Raw genomic sequence first — 21366 nt, forward strand, 5'->3', positions numbered from 1 at the left:
CCCGCACAACCCAAAAGATGTGCAGGGTAGGTGAATTGGCCGCACCAAAATTGATTCCTAATTGGAAAACAACATAATTGCATACTCTAAATTTATTTGAAAAAAATATACATGAGCTTTTTAATCTGAAATGTAAGTTTGCAGGTTGCTCTATTGCCACTTTTGGCCCCTATATTGAATCCCAAATAATTGTGTGGTCTTAGAGATTCAGTGGTGCTTAAGTTTGTGTGTTTAAAAGAAACAGAGCAATTTGTAACAGATTGGCCACGAGTTCCAAATCTCCACAAATTGCTGAATGATTATCGCCCCTGTAATATTGCCCTCAGCCATACCAAAGAAATTGTCATCTCGTGGTGAATCAGTCAGCCCAAACTGCTGCCACATGTGCTGAGACCTTGTGGAACAAATGTTGTCCTTTTAGGCCCTGGGCTGCTCGAGGTTATTCTGTCAGACCATTTACAATAACCCCTAGTCAAAGTTAGCAAACTTCCACTGACATTCTGTACCTACTGAGGTAGCACTGTACGTGCGCACAAGGACAATCAAAGGCAATGTTTGAGTTATTAAAAAATTGTTTGGAATTTTTGTTGTTGGTAGCTTTTACTTTAGCATTGTGACCAAGATGATGCTGTGACGGCTAGTGAGGTGGAAGGTAAAGTGTGAGTGATGAAGAATTGGGGCTGCGTTCACTGGTACAACAGACAGTTTAGTTTATGGACACCTCAGCCAGAAAGGGGTGCTGTAGTTGGTTGCCTCCTCCCTTCCTCTTCCTCCTTTCCCCTCATCAGCGGGTCATCATGTAACCTCATGATGGCTATGTTGTGCAACGTGCAGAAAACCATGCCAAATCTTTATATATGCTTTGCCAAGTAGTGCAGGGCTCTTCCAGTAAGTTTCAGTCGTGGAGCATTGTTTTTGACTTCCGTTGGGCAATTACCATGCATCCGGAACCCTCCAAAAGTCGTATTTGAAGTCAGAGATTTTGGATGCTTCTGACTCACTTAGCAGAATAGTTACCCAGGAATAATTAGAGGGATTAAAACCAGTTCTGATTGTTGGGTATCTGTATCACTGATGCCCCCCAGGTACCCCCTGACCCTTGAAACTGCCCGACCTCTGACCACACTGCACCCCCCCCAACTATTGCACAAACCCTGCCATCCTACGTTCCAAACCTCCACCCCACTGACCCTCGAAACACACTGCCATCCCACCCGTGACCATCTGTATGCCCCACTACCCTGACATCACCAACTGTTCGAACCTTATCTTCCAATCCGTTTCCCCCCCCCCCCCCCACCCACAACCCGCCCTATCTCTTCCTAGCTTGCATTTGAACAAAGGGACATTTAAACTTACCGGAATATGGTAGCCAGTGCTATAAAAGGGGGTTGTGCTTAGCTTCCCTCGATGTTCACTTCTGTGAGGGCAGGAGTTCAGGAGCAGGTAAGCCCTACGTTTTTCAGGAGGCCCAGTTTGGAAGTCTGGGTGAGGAATATGGAACTCCAGTAGAAGGTAAGAAAATAGGATCGGAGCAGCAATCAAACAGTGACTGCCACTCCACTGAAGATTGGGCCCAAACCTCTGTTAATGTTTTCTGCATTCTGCAATATTAGTTGAATGCCAACCGTTTGCCAAGATAGATGGGGTCAAGAGAATTTTGTGTTGTTCGATCTTTTACTACACTTGTCCCTTGAATTCTGTTACATTCAATTGGTTACTTGTCATCAAATGAACTGTAATTTAAATAAATGCTATTTTGCTACATTTCCGCTTGGGTGTTTTCAACATTTTGGATACGGCTAAAGGACAAAAACCCAGTGCCGGTACAGTGTACTTTGTAGTAAAGATGTGCAAAGTGGTGGTGACAATTCTGTCATTTTTGCATACCTATATATTGGCAGGGAGGGAGCAGCGGATTGAAGTTGTGGGCCAAGGAGGAGGGGTGATTTCCCAGGAGGCTGGAGGTTTTGCCAAATTAAATGGGAGAACCTCAATACAAATTTTTTTTGTATTCATCTTCCTCCCAGCAGCCAACTAGAGATCAGATTGGCAGAAAACCAGAAAAGATCCCCTGGGATGGGAGGTGGTCAAGCTGGCAAAGAGAAGGGACAGGGAACCAGGAGAGTTTGAGAGGTTGGATTGGGTAGGGCTTGGTCCAACAAATCATGGCAAAAGATTTGCTTGAGAGACTGAGGGAAGCAGCACACCTTCTCCTGACCCACAAGCAGTGCCGTAAAAAGTGCTTCCCTGCTGGATCCAGATGCTCCCAGCAACCTTTAGCTGCCGGGTTTCCTGAACCTCCGGAAACTCATGCAGGAGGTGTTAAATACAAATTGTTGCCAAAGTATCAGGGGTGCAGCCTCATTTAATATAATACTCCGCCATCCTTAAACCTGTCTCGTGTCAGGTTGAGATCAGTTTTCAGGAATGTCACAATTTCACACTGCCCCCCCCCCCCCCCCCCTCCCCACCCCCCACCTGCCCTCAACTTGCCTTTGGGATGATAGTGATTTCAAGTTTCTGCTTTCCCTCGACTTGTCTTGGGGATGGGACTGGTTTAAATTTCTCCCCATTTGCCATGCGAATCCCACCTAGTTTGGAGAAACAGTTCTCTCCAGTTGTCTGTTCAGTTACAGAACTGAGAAAAGGTAACTGGTACATTCTTTCAGTCGTTGATGGACAAAAGAGAAACAAATGTAACTCATGAAATGACAGGGAAAACTCACAGGGGACTGCTTGTACATTGTTTAAAAGTTTTTCTCTATAATGAACGGGGGGGGGGGGGGGGGGGGGGGGGGGAATTAAAATGGGGACTTTTTGTTCCTGAGAGCTAAAAGAGTTTTGATTATGTTTTTCATTAGAAAGGAGCAATCTTAAATTTGTCCCATCGTCTGACTCATTTATTATTGGCCTCCTTTTAAAATTAAATACATATTTACCCACGTTTACAAAACCGATTTTGTGAGTTCAGTACAGCAATGTCATGATGGCACAGAGTTTATTTCAGAGTATATGTATTTCTTCTTGAACAGGTATCAAAATCGGGAGGGATGGGCCCCTGCCTCATACTTGAAAAAGGCTACCAGTGATCTCTTGGGTCAGAAAATAACTTCAGGGCAATCTATCCATTCAAGTGCAATTGACCTTGATGGAATTGGCAAACAGTCAGCCTGCACTAAAGAGGTCAGAGAGAAGACATCTTTATTTGACCAGAAAGATGAAAAAAATGCAATCCGTGGGGCAGCATGTGCTGATGCGAAAGGCAGTAAGTATGTACTTGGGACTTTGCAGCCGCACAGAATGGCAGTCACTTGTTGGAGCTATAGAGTTTACATCAGAGATTCCGTTCAGAATATTTCTGATGACAGAACAGAAAACAGGAATGGGCAGTAGTTGGGACTAGTCTATTTAGTTGATGTTGCTCATTGAAAAAGCAAAGCAATAGATCAGTCTCCTTTCCTATATGACTTGGCACTTGTAGAATAGGTTAAAGCACTTTTAGAATAGATAAGATGGAGATGGAGCCTGAGGAAATGAATAAGATCACGATTATGTATTGTGTTCCATTCCTAATTCCTTTGATGGTAGAATTTATCGAATTATATTTTCGTGGCTGTAGACTTGAGATGTCAAGTTCCAAAGGCTGGCAGAATTTTCACTATTATTACAAACTTTAAAATATTCCATAATAAGCATGAATTTTCATGGGGCCCCCTGGATCTTTTAAAAATATGGCTTCACATTGATGTGGAGTTACACTGCATCCACTATTGATTTGACATTCCCAAATATTAATGGTCTTATAATTGCTGACTTCAATGTGCCCAGGAGTCAAATGGGGCCTGTCTCTGGGAACTCCTATGGATCTGTGAATCCAGATGGTCTGTTTTCATTTTAGGCTTTGACCAGTTGCCTCAGCCAACATTGGCCTCTGAGAATTGCTATCTTCATGTGCTTTCTCACTTTTTCAAGTTTCCGATTGAAATTTTCATATTTTATGGGGGCCTAAAATAAAGGCCAATGGTTAATTTGTGATGTGTGTTTAAACATTTTCAGACAGTGACATTTAACTTTCTTTGGCTGAAGAAAGTTTAAAATTCCCGTTCCTCCATTAGTTATATTGAAAATTGGAAGGGGCCTTGGCTATCTATACAACAAAAGTTAATTACATTTCTTTTAAACAATACAGAGTTACCAAACATGAGACAAAGACCACCTCCACGCAGAGATCTTACTGTGGTGAGTATCAGGAGCATTTAACATAAAAGGTTCCAAATCACTTCACAAAACAGGAAATGGGTATAGCAGGAAGGGAAAAATTAGGGTGAGTGGCCAAAAGTTTTGTTAAAATTGTGTTTTCTGTGAAAGTGGCCAACAGTTGCAATGACTTTGATTAGTGGTGGAGGGGTTTGTAGACAAAACCAAAGAGTCAAAGAATAGTGGTATGTACGAGGAAGGTATAGTTGTGAAGGAGATTAAAGAATTAGGGTGGGTGAGAGCCTTGTCATTAAGACTGGCATTTAAATTTGTAACATTGGGAGAGAAAAGGTCAACAGGCCACAATTTACTGCCAAAGTAACAGTGAGGTTAATGGTCCTCACTGTTATTTATGCACAAATTGCTCATCAACTTCAGGCAAGATCAGATGCGTGATTAATTTGAAAATCCAGAAGCATTGTCTTGAGGTGCAGCAGTTGGCTGTTAGCTTCCCAAAAACATAATTTTGCTGTATGATTCCCCAATCAAGGAGTTTCCTGTACTTGCACTGTAGACACAACCTAAACTTGCCATCGACAATGAAGGCTTGCCCATTTCTGTCTAAATATCCATTTTAACAGTGTGATAAGTCTTAACCACTGCCAATGTCCAGGAAAATTAACTGTCAGAAATGTGGATTCTCATTCCTTCAATGTTGAATTGTTGGACATGATTTCGCGGGCCTGTTAGCCGTGGGCACAAATCCTGTAATGGCTGCTAAATATTGCGAGAGGTCAAAAACCGGATTTGCATCTGCAAAGAAGAACGCAATCTTCCTGGGCCCTGCCCGATGCCCCGATCAGGTTCACGCCAGGAAGAACCTGATTAACATATGTGAATGAATTAGCATCTACTTAGCGGGTTTAACATTGCATCTTCAGCCCTCATCGATCTTCCCACCCGCCAGGCTTTGCGAGTCGCCAGCACAAATTACTACTGCTTTTTAAGAACTGGAAGCAGGCGCCTTGACCTCCGAGAGGGAGGAAGGAGGTGAGCATCTCTCTCCAATGAGTACGAGGGAGTCAAAGGGGTCATAGGCTGTTGGGCAGCAGCTCTGGGGAGTGGGGGGTGAGAGAAAGAGGAGGGCGGTTTTCAGGGGCTTGCGGCTATACTTGCGCCGGGGTTTGGGGGGTGCTCAACCTATGGAGTAGCTGTACGGGCGGCTTACGTGTTGAGATATGATAGCACTGAGCCATCTGAATTATGCAGCCCGAGTAAGAAGGGTGCCTCTTTGCTCTTCCTCTCCCTGAAGCAGAAAGCAGTTATGCCTCTAACATTCCTGAGACTCGTGCTCATGACACTAATTGGCCATCAAGAGTTAACACTTAACAATGTCAACTCCCCATAGTTTCAAAGTCATGGAATGGGATGGGTTCAAGCTTAAAGCTTGGTGGCACCGGATCAAGAGGCAATGGGATCACTTCTGTGCTGGGACCCTAACACCTATCAGTCAGGATCCAGCAGCTTCCACAAGGTGGATATACCATCCAGTTGACCTTGGACAGCCAGGATGAGGGAGCACATGACCTTCCTCTAAGAACCCACAGCGGTAATGAGCTTAAGGGAGGGGAAACCAAGAGGGAAGGCTACAGGCAAAGCTAAGTCGGTGAGGACATAGGCCGGAGCCAATCATGGCCTGGAGATGAGAGGGCACCTGAACTATGAGTGTTCAATCGCTGCTGCCGAGCCTCTGGGACTGGCTGCTTCCAGGTCAGGAAGGCCAAAGGGTCAGTGCGATAATGATCAGCAGCAGCGACAGCAACCTGACTCTCGTGTCTGTGTGTGTGTGTGTTTCTTTTCTCTTTCTCTCTCTTTCTTTCTTTCTCTCTATCTCTCTTTCTGCCCCTCTCCCTCGTGCTCTCCTCTCTCACAGGATTCTGAATGATATCAGGATGGAGCCAGTGGAGCTGACTATCTTATTAATCATTGCGTTGGAGGCGCACAGACTCCAATAACAACATGCAGCGCCTTCGAGGAAAGACCTGCAGAACAATATCAGAGAGCCACAGGGCAAACTCGGGCCAGAGGCCACACCAACCATGCAGGGGACAAAGAAGAGCAATGGCCTACTGGATCCGTGTGTTCTTCATGGAGCTGTCCCGACACTTTCTGCTGTTGAAGACTCCGCCTTATGAAGGAGACTGTACAGCACCATTGCGAAGTCCTGGTGGACTTGGTGCCATGTGGTTCCTTGTGGCATCAAGGTCACAGCACCCCTCAACATCTATGTCACGGGGTTCTTCCAGGGCTCCATGGGAGACCTCTTTGGTATTTCATAGGCATTCACCTATAAGTGCATCCTTGAGGTGATGGATGCACTGTATGCACGCACTCTGGACAATTTGGAGGAGTGGCACGTATCCTTAGAAGAGGAGGATGTGCCTGAGGATCCTGAGGAAGAGCCCGCTGATGACCCCGAGAATGGGGCCGGGCAGGAAGGCTAGAGATGCCTTCATCATCTCCTGATTCATGGAGGAGGACTAGTTCGCTGTCCAACAACATGACCCCTCTGCGACCAGGAGATGAAGGTTGCTGTGACCTCCAGGACCGGCTAGCCCCAGCACCCTGATGATTCAGTGCCTGTTGCCCAGTTGATGCAGGAGGGCGATGATGACTGGCAATGAGGAATTGTCTGTGATGGTCCTGTCTGTCTGCTGTCAGTGCGCTGACTCCCTGGCTCATGTCTGAGTGAGGTTCTGCGCTACATTCTTCTGTTTTTTTGCATTAGAGGGTGATATGGGGCGAGGGTCTACGGTTCACTGAATCATGTCTGAGTCTGGATAGGCTCGGGTGTTTTCTTTGAAACCAAGAAGGCTGAGGGGGGACCTGATTGAGGTGTACAAGTTATAAGGGGTATGGACACGGTGGATAGGAAGTAACTGTTCCGCTTATTGAATGGTCAATAATGAAAGGGCATATTTTAAGATGGGGCAGAGGTTTTGGAGGGGATTTGAGGCAATATTATTCACCCAGGGTGCCAAACTTCACCTGTGCTCACGCTATGCCCCTAAACTTCCTTGACCTTGTGAACTCTCCCAGTACGTCTAGGTGTGTTCTCAGGATGCACATAAAAGGCGGCCTATTGGCTGACGTTCTCCAGAGGGCCGTGGTCTACTTTCAGGTGACACTGGTGTTTTAGCATTGCCCTGTTCTGTCCACTGTGCTCGAGTTGCACTGATTTGAGGAAGGGAGGATTCAGATTAGCTGGGCACTCCCGAGGTACCCTGGGTGGAAGGCCCTGGCCAGTGTACCAATGCAGCCTCTTCCCTCCGAGTGCTTGTGGGCCCCTTATTCCATGGGATGGGAAGGGAGTTGGGATGTAGCTTGAGTGAGCTCCAGCAGCCTCAACATCCTCTGCCGCTGCCAGTCCTGGAGGCCCACCATTGTCTGCATCAAGCATTTGGAATTCCTCAGCCATGGTCTTCAGGGACTGACCCATGCTTCGGAATTCTCCCTCCATGGATCTGACCTCAAGTACCAGGCTTTCCACTGCGGATGCCACCCTTGCAGTGTTGGTTTGGGTGCCATGCATTACCCAGACCATCTTCTGTAACAGCGGGTTTTGGGCTCCATTCAGTCTTGCTGTTGCAGTGTCACTGACAACCGCTCCTTGTATTCCCAGCTCTGCCCTTGCACCAGGAGCAGTGCTCACCACATAGTGACCTAGAAGCCTGTCTGCTAAAAACGTCTACTGTGTCTCTGATGGTGGATGGTGTGTGTGATGGCCATGAAGCCTCTTCACTGTCCTCCTCTGACATCTACTCCGAGGTCATGTTGAGCGTGGGCAGTGGGACACTGCTGGTGGATGGGCCAGGCTGATCAGGTGATGTTCCTGCAAGGAAAAGTACAAAGCCAAGTCAGTGGTCTGGGATACACAGAACTCACTTGAAATTGGGCATCTGGATGAACGTGTAGTGGCTCCTCACTTTTCTCTTGCAGTCCTGCTGCTCCCTTGCGAGCTCCAGGGCTCTCTTCTCAAAAGGAGTCGGGCTTCGGCGTCCCATTGCCTGACTTCTCTTGCTCATAGCAGTTGTGGGCAAGTTTATCCTGCAGTGACACAAATGGCTGCCTGCTGGGTCCAATGTCAAAGGCATGGTTGGGCACTGTGTAAGCAAGGAGAGGTCTGATGAGTATCGGGGCGGGGCACGGAGGGGCGGGGAATTTTAAGGAAGCTTGTAGGAGGTCAGGTGCTGGTGCCTTGTTAAATGGAAGGTTGTGGATTTGAGGTGACATTGAGGGGTGACGGACAGCAAGGTGGAGTGCAGAGAGGAGGCAGGGAGCACTTTCCCTAGCAGGATTGAGTCGGGTTTTTTTTTGTTGCAACATTGCACATCTGCCCTCATGTGCAGGCTGTTGGCACTGATCAGTGATGCAAATGTCTCCCAGGCGGGATTCATTGTCTTGCTGGAGGGACTCTGCCAGCCGAGGATATATTCTTGCCCGCCACTCTTTCCACGGCATACGGTGAAGGGCCCCGTCCGTGAATCGGGGTGTTGCCTCTGCCATCCTCCTAACTTGAATGAGAGCAAGTAGGGTGGTGCTGATTTAAATGTGGCACCGCCTTGATTAAAGTACTCCGATCAACCCCTGGGCGAGCGAATCAGATGCTTCGTGGCTCAGGCACGGAGTTTTCATGTAGGGAAAAACATTTTTTTCTCGTAGTGCCTAAAAATTGCAGTTTAGATCACACTGGTGGTAATCACAGCACTTTTCGTGCCGAGATTGACATTTTGCCATTTTTTGGGAACGTTTTGGCAATTGTAGCCAATTTATTTGTTTTTAACTTTTTCTTTTGATTTATTTTTCTCTTTGGCTTAATCCAACCTTTCCTCCCCTGTCTATTTTACTTTCTGTTTCTGATTTGCTATTCTAACTAACAGTTCCTGGTTCGGATTGCTCTGTTCATTAACGATCCTTTAACCTGATTATTTAAGGAGTCACACAGTTGCTTGTTCATAAAAGTTCCAGATGCCCAATAGAGTACATCATGCTGTTTGAATATCCCACTTGCGGCAACTTGATATACTAAAGCTTCTGGAAATTTAATGGGCAAGTCTAATGAGGTTATATTAGCTGCAGTAAATTCCAGAAATTCCAGTTTAAATTGGTTAAGTTCAAATCGGGTGGAGGGGTGGCGGTGGGGTGGTTAGGGGATGCACAACTGGTACCTATTGTGTGGTAGAATATGAATAGCACAACTTTGGTCACATTGGAGGTGGACAATAGTAGTGTATATGGGCGAATGTTTGAAAGGCTACATATGTGGGGTTTGGCAGTGGAGGTGTAAAGGCAGAAGTAGGCCTGATGGATATCATGTTGGGTGTATAGCTGAACTCAAGGTCAAACAGATGCTGTGCTTGTGATCTCCCCTAGCCTGAATGAATGGGAGGATGAAGTCAGTCCCTCTTCACTATCTTCCGCTCAGTTTTTTTTGGAAAACATTTTATTAAGGCATTTATGACTTTATAACAACAATTACAAATGTAACCATAAGTCACTAAATAACAACCCCCCTCCCCCAACCACCAACCAGCATGGTAGCATAGTGGAGGGGGCCCGCACGGTAGCATAGTGGTTAGCACTGTGGCTTCAAAGCACCAGGATCCCAGGTTCGATTTCCGGCTGGGTCACTGTGCGGAGCCTGCCCGTTCTCCCCGTGTCTGCGTGGGTTTCCTCCGGGTACTCCAGTTTCCGCCCACAGTCCAAAGAAGAGCAGGTTAGGTGGATTAGCCATGCTAAATTGCCCCTTAGTGTCCCAAGATGTGCTGGTTAGGTAGATTGACCATGATCAATGCACGGGTTACGGGGATAGTGCAGGTGAATGGGCCTAGGTAGAGTGCTCTTTCTGAGTATCAGTGCAGATTTGATGGGGCAAATGGCCTCCTTCTGCACTGTAGGGATTCTGTCGGGCCTGCCCCTTTCATTGCTAACTAATGTTTAAAGGGGTTTAGCAGGTGTTGGGCCTCTGTTTTAACATTCAAAGCAGTAAAGCTCTATTTTAGGTATCTTCCTAGGATACCTTATAAATGTGCTTCATGAAGTAAACAATGGAACCAATGCTATGATTGCTAAATTAGTGAATTTGGCACCCGCGTTATGCCTGGAAAAATAGATACCAGTTTCTATCCTGCACCCTGGTTCCAATAATGTCTACAATCTTTCAGTTAATGCCTAATTTGATAGTCTACAGTTCCTGTATTTTCATAGCTTTAAATTTTTTGAAATGGTTTATGTGTATATGTACAGTTGCCATTAATAGCTTTTTTCTTTAAAATCTTTCAATTGTTACCTAACATACTGTTTTTTCTTGCATGTAAAATTATTTATAAAGCATAGAGAATAAGAAACATGAATGACTATGCATTTACGTGGGCTAAGTGAATGATTTTAGCTTTAACTAACTTTTTATAAACAGCCACGTGGATTGAACCTTCCCAAACCACCAACTCCTCCTGAAGTAGAAGAAGAGTTTTATACTATTGCTGCTTTCCAGACAACCATTCCCGATGGCATTAGTTTTCAAGCAGGACAAAAAGTTGAGGTAAGCAAATGAAAATGCTATGCGTGTGTGTATGTGTATATATATATATATATTGTCAATCCAGTTCCAAATACACCTAGGCTCCTGCCTAAAGCCCACAATTAACAATAAACCAGGGGTTAAATTTACTGAGGGACTCTCCCTCTCCACCTAACTTTGTCTCAGATATGACATTGAAGTTGTGAATTTGGAATGGAAATATCCTTGAGGAGGTTCTCACCCTTGTACAGGCTCATGTTGAGTGTTTGGAGCAGATATTATTCAATTACTCAGACAAATGCTTAATCTGAAAGATACAGGAGCAGGAGTAAGCCATTTGGCCGCTCGAGCCAACTCCTCTATTCAATAAAATTAGAATTGATCTGGGCTCATCACTTTCCAGCCTACCTCCAATAACCTTTGACCGCCATTTCAGATCAAAAATCTGACTAACTCAGCCTCAAAGGTATTCAATGACATACCTTCCAGTGCTCTCAGGGGTAGAGAACGCCGAATATTGATGACTGTTTAAGATGGGAAATTCCTCCTCAGCTCAATCTTGATTGAGAGACCCCTGATTCTGAAATTGTGTTCCCTAGTTCTGGATTATACCGAGGGGAAACATCTTCTCGGCATTTACCCCAGCAAGCTCCCTCAGAATCTTGTATGTTTCACTAAACCACTCCTAAACACTAATGAGTGTAGACCTAACCTTTCCTCATTTGACAATACCTTCATCCCAAGAATCCACCTGGGAATCTTCTCTGAGCCACCTCCAATCAAAGTTCATCCCTCCTTAAATATGGAAGCCATGATGTGGAGATGCCGGCGTTGGACTGGGGTGAGCACAGTAAGAAGTCTTACAACACCAGGTTAAAGTCCAACAGGTTTGTTTCAAGCACGAGCTTTCGGAGCACGGCTCCTTCTTCAGGTGAATGGGGTTCACCCATTCACCTGAAGAAGGAGCCGTGCTCCGAAAGCTCGTGCTTGAAACAAACCTGTTGGACTTTAACCTGGTGTTGTAAGACTTCTTACTTAAATATGGAGACCATTTAATTTAATTTCACTCTAGGTGAGACGTCACCAAGATGTGACTGGAGTAAGAATTCTTGACTGTTATACTCCATCCCCATTGTAATAAAGGTCAACATTCTATTTGCCTTCCTAATTATTTCTGTACCTGTGCCTAATTTTTTATGATCCATATACGAGGATACCCAGATCCCTCTGGAATACAGCAGTCTGTTATGATCCCAGCTGATGGTCCAACTGGATAATAATGTCCCAGAATGGAACCTGGCTCAACAGATCCTAACTCATATATTTTCTGTTTAGAGACATGAGTGAACAGAGTTCCAGTACTGCCGATTAAATTTAATTAAAAACTTGTTTATTTAGCAGTAAACGATTAACTTTAATACACTATTCTTTCACCCCGGCGCTGTACCTTTACAGTCATTTCTAGATTTGTAAGGATTACACAAGTTACAAAATATATCTTGTAACCTAATGTTTTCAGCAAGTACACAGTCCATGTAAACCAATAGGCTAACTGTGGTCAGACACACTGTACTCTGAAGCCAAGTGGCAGATAGCACTCAATAACATTTGTATGGTTTTCTCATTGAATCTCCCCAGATGCTTGTCACACAGTAAGCTGCTGGTCTCACTAATATGCTTGGAATTTTCTCCTGAGAAATGCTTTTTCTCCGATGCATTCACCAAGGATCCACATCCAGAATTTCAACCCCTCCTTTCAGTAGTCCTCTGCTCTGGAACGCCATATGCATTCAGACTTCCATACAATCTCTCGGGTACCCAGCCATGCCATCAGAACACCACTGCCTCACAAGCTGAATTAAGGTGGCACCAACCTTGGGGTGACTTTGGATGTCTGGTTTCTTGCTAGTCTATTTCTCCAGGTCTGCACCTTTTAGCCCCGTCTTTAACTAGGAGCCTCTCTCACTGTACCTTGATCATATTCTCGTTCTTTGTCCCTCTGAGGTCATTCTTCCTGGGACTCGTTTTATCATTCCCTGGTTGATCACATTTTCTGTTCTTTAGCTTCCTGCCCCACACCCTCCTCTTAGTTTTGCAGACTCTTTGTATCTTCTTGGCAACTCGCCTCCCTATTTTTGTATCATCAGCAAATCCAAGTCATGGATTGTAACTAGTTGAAGCCTCAGCACAGATCGCTGTGTCACCCCACTTGTTGCAGTTAACCCAACTCTATTTCAAGTTACAAATGTACGAATTAGAAGCAGCACCTCCGCCCTTCAAGCCTGCTCTGCTATGCAATGCGATCATGGCTGATCTCATTGCAACCTGAATCCCACATTCCTGCATACTCCTGATAATCTTTCCCCCCCCCCCCCCCCCCCTTGCTTATCAAGAATCTATCTACCTCTGCAATAAAATATTCAAAAACTCTGCTTCCACCACCTTTTGGGAAAGAGTGTTTGAAAGACTCAAAAGCCTCAACAAGAAGGGAAATTCTCCTTATCTGTTGTAAATGGGTGACCCCTTATTTTTGGACAGTGGTCTCCGTCCTAGATTCTCCTGTTAGAGAAAATAACCTCTCTACATTAGATTTCTTGATTACTTGCTGTATCTACATACAAGTCTTTTTGTGATGCATGACTAGGACACCAGGATCCCTTTGCAACTTGTAGCTCTGCAATCTTTCACCATTTAGATAATATGTTTCTTTGTTTATTTCTTCTAACAAAATGGATCATTTCCCACATTATACTTTATTTGCCAGGTCTTTGCCCACTCACTTAACTTATCCTTATCCTTTTGTAGCCTCCTTGCGTTCTCTTCACATCTTACTATCCTATCCATCTTGGTGTCATCAGCAAAATTGTGTCAACAGATTTCATAACTGTACCCTTAGTCTCTTCATCCAAGTCATTTATATAAATTGTCAAAAGTTGAGGCACCAGCATTAATCCCTGAGGCACACCACACCTTGCCAAGCAGAAAAATACCCATGTATGGCTCCGCTGTATTTCCTATTAGCTAACCAATTTTCTACCCATGCCAATATGTTACCCCATACAAAATCAGTTTTTATTTTTCGCAATAACCTTTGATGTGGCATCTTATCAAATGCCTTTTGGAATCTAAATACATTACATCCACCAGTTCGCTTTATCAATGGCACATGTTACTTCAAAGAACTCCAATAAATTGGTTAAACAGAATTTCCCTTTCTCAAAACCACATTGTTTCTACCTAGTTACCCTGAATTTTCCAAGCGCACTGCTATAACATCTTTAACATTAGATTGTTAGGTAGCCAACCATCTACACATGCTAATATATTGCCCCAACAGCTTAAGCTCGTGTGCAATAACCTTTTATATAACATCGTATCAAACACCTTTTGTAATTGATATACACTTCATCTACTGTTTCCCTTTTATTCACCCTACTTGTTATATCTTCAAAAGAAGTTGAATAAATTTGACAAACCCAATTTCCTTTTCATAAAACCATGTTTACACTACGATTATTTTCTAAATGTCCTGTTACTACTTTAGCATTTTCCCAAAGGCAGATGTTGGATGAACAGGCCTAAAGTTTCCTGCTTTCTGTCTTCCTCCTTTTTTGAATCGTGGTGTTACGTTTGCAGTTTTCCTATTGGCCAGAACCTTTCCAGAATTAAGAGAGTTTTGGAACATTACAACTAACGTATCCACTATCTCAGCAGCCACTTGTTTTGGGGCCCAAGAATGCAGGTCATTGTGTCCATGGGACTTGATAGCCTTGAAAAAAATGTTTTATTGTTGCCCCCTTTAATGAGAGCACATGTTGAATAGTAGGCACACAATACAGTTTGAAAGTCATAAAGATGTTGATGATAGAAAATGAAAACAAAGATAAAATTCAAACTAGTAAGATCCACTTCATAATAATTATAAACTGGACACTTGAGGAAGCAACCTGAAGTTGCTACAGGGACAGCACCAAGTTTAATCAGTACAATTTGAAGTTGCTGCAGTTAATGTAAAGATTGATTCACAGAGATTAACAATGAAAATGCTATAATTTCTGCCCCTTTAATTTATTTGTTAAAAAATGGGAAGTCAAAGCTTGCGTTTCCCCAACATTTTTCTTTCCCCTCCTAAAGGCAGAAGTTCATAGTATCAATGGTGACCCTTTAGAACCATATCCCACGTAAATACATATATTGGTTAAGCCTGGACAGTATTAGTAATTTTTTCACGGCTAACTAAAGTTATTTTTTTGCTTGTTCTAGGGATGTGAACAGATGCACTCATTCTGGATCCAAAAACTTACATAACATACTATATACATTTGAGGTTTATTGCCATATAAACTCTAGGTTAAGATCATCTTTACGTTGGTTTGTGATCCTGCAATATTCTTTTGAAGTCCAAGCCTTCATTTCATTCAGCAGGATTGCTATCGAGACACTACAGAGCCAGAAAAGTCATTACTGCCCCCTGCTTATTGTGTTATTACATTATGCTGCTGATAAAGTTAATGCATTTTTTGTTTCCTCATAGGTAATAGAAAAGAACTTAAGTGGTTGGTGGTACATTCAGATTGATGACGACGAAGGATGGGCTCCAGCTTCTTTCATTGACAAGTACAAGAAATCAAGTAATGCTTCAAGGGCAAATTTCCTTCCACCTTTAGCACAAGAACTGGCAAAACTTAAACTTTCAGATGGAGCTACAGGAAGCAGTACTAATGGAGATAGTGCCTTTATAACTAGAGCTCTTCCCAAAGAGCCACAATCAAACGATATGGACAATGATTCTGGAATTCAACACCGACTAAAGGATCGGAGAGGAAGGGATGCAAGTAAAGCTCCATCTTCTGAAAATAAATTCAATTCCCCCTCAAATGTAGAATCCCAATCCAAGTCGTGTTCTCCTTCAAATGTAATTCATAACGACTCTTTCAGGTTTAACAAAGAGAAACCAGTTCTTCCATTAAAGAAAGACCAGATTAGCAGCAAGTCTGAGGTGGAAGCAGTGGATAAACATTCAAAAGGACTTCCACCCAAGCCTGCTGTACCAGGAGGTATTTTACCCCTGTTGCCCCCAAAAATTGCACCTAAAGGAGACAAGAAGCTGAATGCTGAAGCAAGTAAAATTTCACAGTCAAAAGGACTTGAAACTGGGCCCAAGACATTAATGGGTGAAATTGCCCGGCCTAATCTAAAGCCTGTAGGAAGACCAGCAAAGTCGAAGCCTGATGCAGAAGACAAATCAATGGAATCGTCCCCAAATCTACCACTAAAACCAAGACCTCTATTGAGACCTAAGCCACTTCCTGTCACAAAAGGTGACAGTCAATCTGAATCTGAAGTTGACATCTCCAACCTGAGAAGTAAGTTGAGAAGAGCAAAACTGCCAGACAAAATGGGTGAGCAGGACTCTTCCCAGAATGTTGCCGGCAATCAAAACTGCTCAAATAATCAATCCTCTATAGATGCGTGTAGCTCTCATGGAAATACAGAAAATGAACCTTCACTGAAGCAAGATTCAGGAATGAGTACTAAGATAAGTGAAATGAAAGTTCTTCAGAGAGAACAAAATGGCCTTGAAAGTGAGCAGAATAATGGGGATGATCCTACTATCACTGAAGAGAAAGCTGGTATTTCAAAGAGTTTAAAGCCAATTGAGAAGAAAGCAGATGACGCTCAACTGAAAGGCCCACCTTCAATGCACAAAGAAGGTCCACCTCGACCAATTGTGCCACCTAGAAGACCCCCATTGCCAAAGAAAACTTCTGTAGAATCTGCAGATATGAAAGGTCATCAGAAAGATGCAGCTGAGAACAAGTCTGCCTGGGGACAAAATAAACCTTTCATAGCTCCACCAAGATTTAAATCTGGTTCGGCTCTTGAACGTAGCAAAGATGATATTAAGGCTAGTGGAGGTTCAAAGGAGCCACTCCCAGTAAAAGGAGCTGTTCCACCCAAAGTTCATGAACACAGAAAAGAACCAATAGTTCCTTCAAAAGTAATCGAAAGACAGGCAGAAAAAATAGAACCGGGGAAAGAGAAGATTAATGCTACATCCATCAATTTAAATCTGCCCAAAGATGATGAATCTTCAAAACAATGCCTTTATGTAGCTCTTGCAGATTTTGCAGGAGATGAGGAGACCGCTGGATTTAAGGAGGGAACTGTTTTTGAAGTATTTGAAAAAAATACCAATGGATGGTGGTATTGCAAAATCCTAAATAGCGAGCCAATATGGGAGGGCTGGGCCCCTTCCAATTATCTAGTCAGAAAATGAGTACTGTATCTTAGTATAGGTTTTTTTTTATACTGCAAGATGCTTTTTCTTATGTAATATTTAATTAGCTCATTAATTTATAGGTTTAAGCTTTCTAAAAGCAACTTAATACATTCCTTATATAACTTCAACCTAAGTTGGAACAACATGAAATGCGTGGCCACAAAGTTCAAGATTTCAGTCATTACTATATATTTTACATGCTTTCATTTAACATTACTCCATTTAGTCATGATGGTCTGCCAGTCATCAGCCAAGAACAAACAAATACCGTTAGTAATTATGGTACTGAACTAGCAGCTGAGACTGTACCACAATGATCTCTCAGACTGTCTTAAAAATTCAACTAGTTCACAAAAAGGAAGCAACCTTACTTAGTCTGACCTAAATGTCCACATTATATGATTGATTCATAATGCCTTCTGAAGTGGGAATTTGGGTCATACACAAAGTCATTCTGGAAGAGTGATAAAAGGAGTCAGCTTCACCCAACATGAAGAAAAAAATTGAAAAAATATATATCAGTGCTCAGTTTGGGAAATCTTTACCGATCAAGGTTATTGAAAATGATCTTTTCTAATTGACAAGAAAATAAAAATCTGTTGCTTTATTGCCAGTTAACTGCTGTTGAATACAGAAACAAAATATTGATATTTGCAAAATTCCAACAGCATAAATGAAATGGAATCCAATTGGAGGCATCTTGTAATGTAACTCTGGTACGAACAAAATTCTGCCAAAAAAAACTGTTGTTCCTTCTTAAATGATAACATTACTCTGCATCACTTTTTGTATTTTTTATATTATAGTATTGTGCAAAAGTAGATTTTGTAGTTATGAAATACCGTAGTTAATATACAGCCATGTCAAGAGGGATGCAGTTTTATAGCCTCTGATATAATGCACGAAAAGATTAAAAATCAATTATACACATAGGTAACATAGAGTCTGTTGTAGAACCTCTCTACAAAAGACAGAGCATATACATTTCTGTAATCAATACTTATTGCGAAATCTTACTATAAACCGTTATGTTGTTGGTATACTTCCAATACCTCGGAAGACGAGGAGTTATTATGTTTGAAAGATAAGTGGGTGGAGGACACTTCAATACAATTAGCTATTTAATTTTGTTCTTTAATGATCAGGAGAATTAGCTATTGATTTAATACTGAAAGAAGTTCACTGTTACAAAGAGTGTACTGAGAACAATGACGAAAAGAATTTTAACTGAATAATGCTCCTCTATTCATTCTTGTTGCACAAGTTATGCTTTTGACTAATCCCTCATGAATGTAAACCACATGGGGTCTTTACAAGGTAATAACTAAAACACATTGGTTGTAATGTAGTGTAGACTTCGTAAAACATTTAGTGGGCTTATTTGCTTTAAGAGAGCTTGACTGGTATCAAGCTTACACTCTGGAGCAAGAGACTTGAAATGTGAAACATGCTTTTAAAAATTGTTAACATGATTTCTCTTAATAAAATTGAAAGGCATTTGAAAGTAGCAAAAGTAAAATACCTCACTTTTGAACCAGGGAACATGAACATTCTCCTGCCATGCAACACCAAGAAATAATATTTAAGCAAACACAATGCAGAAGTAATGTATTTGATTTGGTTACAATGAAAGACATTAAGAATATCGATACAATATTTATGCAGCACTGGAGATTACACTGGTCCCACACCCATTCCTATTCATTAGCTTTGCTCTTGTCCTACAGAGAGCAGCACCCAAATCCATTGCCACCGAGCATTGTAGAATACATGTCAAATTAAAATGTTTAATACATGATTGTGGTGAATATATTATATCCATGCTCTTCGTATCTACACTGGTTTGTAAAGGTTGCCATTGACTCAATAGCAGGCATTGCCAAATGCCACTGGAATGGAAGCTTGACCAGGGGAATTTCCATTTCTGTTTTTTTAAGTTTGCAGAGAAGGGGTGTATATTAAATATTACATTTTGATATATAGAAAACTACATTAAGTGCCAAAACAATTGAGTAATAAATCGGGTCACTAAATCCCAGCTTGCAAATACAGTGTGTCATGTGCAATTCCTGGAATATACTGAAGAAAAAGGAAAACCTAACTAGTTTGGACATCCCATCTAAGATTATACTCTTAATAAATTGGACAACGCAAAACCTCAAAATTCTCTCATTGAAGGTATTTTTATAATTGCATTACTAACTGGTTTTGGAGAAAAGAGGATTTGTGTTAATATTGCTTATCCTGCTAAAATCATTCGGCAATCACCCCTTAATTGCATTACATAGAATACACATTTGAGTTGAGTTATGGATAAACTTTAGTGTTCAGAATGGTTTTGCTGTGAAATTAATGGCTATTCTTACCAGAAAGCCCATCCTATTAGAAGAAAAAAAGTCAAACTAATTGGTTTTCCCTATTGCCCTACAAGGCTATTACTTCACAATAATTTTAGACTTTTTTCGCATGACCTATCCTCAACCATATAAATCACTACTCACTGTACAAATAGATTACTGAAACCAGTCATTAATTTGAATTGAGTAACGCTTCTCTTTGAATTCTTGTTATACAGATGATACATAAAGTGGAAGTAAATTCTTGAGTCAAATACTGTAAATGGTAGGTGCGAGCTAACAACTCATTCACCTAGATAGCTAGACATATATATTTACAATTATGCTAAGTGCAAGATTTCCCTATTGGAAGTTGAGGACCCCTCACAATGAACATCAACTTCCCAGTAGCTAGCTACAGTAAGATACATACTTGAAAGCAGTTCATCTGCCATTGCTTAGTGCTTGATATATAGATTAACCCAAAGAAAGGGTGAAAATGTGAACCAGGAAGGTTTTGAAATTTATAGGTAATCATCATGCAGAAGAATACACTGCTTAGAATTGCCTAATAAGTTGCTCAAATTTGACGTTTTGCTAGGATCATGAGAAATAATTGATAGTGTGAAGCATCTATGGATGGTTTCCAGCATTGAAGGTGCTATATAAATGCAAATTGTTGCTGGGAAGGTAAGAATGAAAGTTGGTGCTGGTGCAGAGAGTGTTGTGAAGTTTGAATTTGGGGCCCAATCTGAGTTTTGCACTACATCTGATCTAGACCCTGCATGATTTAAGAGCACTTTGTGTTGTCATAGGACACAAAGTGGAAATCTTACATTTCATAACACTGACGTTCTTCATCTTGATGAGCATGTTTACTCAAAAAAAGAGAGAAAAAACAGGGTTTTATGTTTTAACATGTATTACCTCTGTAAAAATCCACTGAACAGCAATGAAAACCCTGACCATTAATGTCTTGTCAACTATAAATATCACAAGAAAAAAAGATAAGTGGGGGGAAAGTACAACGGCTGACTTAATTATTGAAGGGATTTAGCCTTGATGTCACATATGCCATAATTGCTGTTCAGTTGTCTGTAATTCCGAGATCATTACTGTAGAAAACTTTACTGATGATAAACTGTCAATTTGAATTTTAGAGAAGCTTTCTCAAGTTGCAACTGTTTTTTTGTTACCAAGGTTTATTTTGTAGAACATTAATAAACACTTAACAGCTTTTGTTTTAAATATTTCTTGTACACTAATTTTGGGAAACATGGTGGGAATTTTGCACTGGAGCTCATATCACAGTTCATTTTAGTAAAGATTTTCTGTGTTAAAAATGTATCACAATCACTGATGAGCGCTCCGCTGCATGGCCATTTCACGAAAAAAAATCTCCAGCAGTAGAGATAGGATGCCCAAAGCAGTATCTATAATCTAGGTAATGCTAATTTGTAATAACACCGTAGCTGACAGATGATAAGGTAGGTTATTTAAGTTTTCCATATCAACATAATATTTTATATTCAAGAAATGCATTTGCAACATGGTCGTGTTTCCAATAATGCCTCGATATTCTTGTTAAATTTTGATGTGAGCGAAAGATTTTTCACTCTTAATTGAAATAAAAGTTCCATAAGTTTCACCATTCAGAAAGATGATTTTTTTTTTCCCCGTGATGTGTAAAGGAATGCAGTAATTCTCGGTATCAATCTGTTTCATTTTGGAGTATAATTCCAGAGGCTCACTCAGTTGATCATTCATCAACTGCGAGTATTGACTGACTATTCAGAAAGCATCACAGCCATGCTTAAATGTATTTACCTAACACCCACAACATACAGAATTCCAGCAGGGGTCCAGTGGAAATCGGGAGTAGAAAACCTGGGTGAGGTGCCCTTCCCTCGTCGGGGAATTCCGATACTCTTACCGTTTACTGTCCTGGCTGGGATCAGCTAAGTCAG

At 41.9% G+C, this 21366-nt stretch overlaps 1 protein-coding gene across 2 annotated transcripts in view; it reads left to right on the forward strand.

Annotated features, from left to right (window-relative positions):
- The window catches only part of sh3pxd2b (SH3 and PX domains 2B), a 338186-nt gene extending 317139 nt beyond the window's left edge, over nucleotides 1-21047 (forward strand). For both annotated transcript variants that reach the window (XM_038795540.1, XM_038795541.1), the window contains 4 exons: nucleotides 3036-3268; nucleotides 4193-4242; nucleotides 10676-10801; nucleotides 15315-21047. In XM_038795540.1, the coding sequence (XP_038651468.1) occupies nucleotides 3036-3268; nucleotides 4193-4242; nucleotides 10676-10801; nucleotides 15315-17060 (2155 nt within the window). In that variant the 3' untranslated portion in view covers nucleotides 17061-21047. The remainder of the gene's footprint in view (nucleotides 1-3035; nucleotides 3269-4192; nucleotides 4243-10675; nucleotides 10802-15314) is intronic.
- Nucleotides 21048-21366: the final 319 nt, after the last annotated feature.

This window comes from Scyliorhinus canicula, chromosome 4, assembly GCF_902713615.1.
Source record: "Scyliorhinus canicula chromosome 4, sScyCan1.1, whole genome shotgun sequence".
In the NCBI taxonomy this organism is placed as follows: Eukaryota; Metazoa; Chordata; class Chondrichthyes; order Carcharhiniformes; family Scyliorhinidae; genus Scyliorhinus; species Scyliorhinus canicula.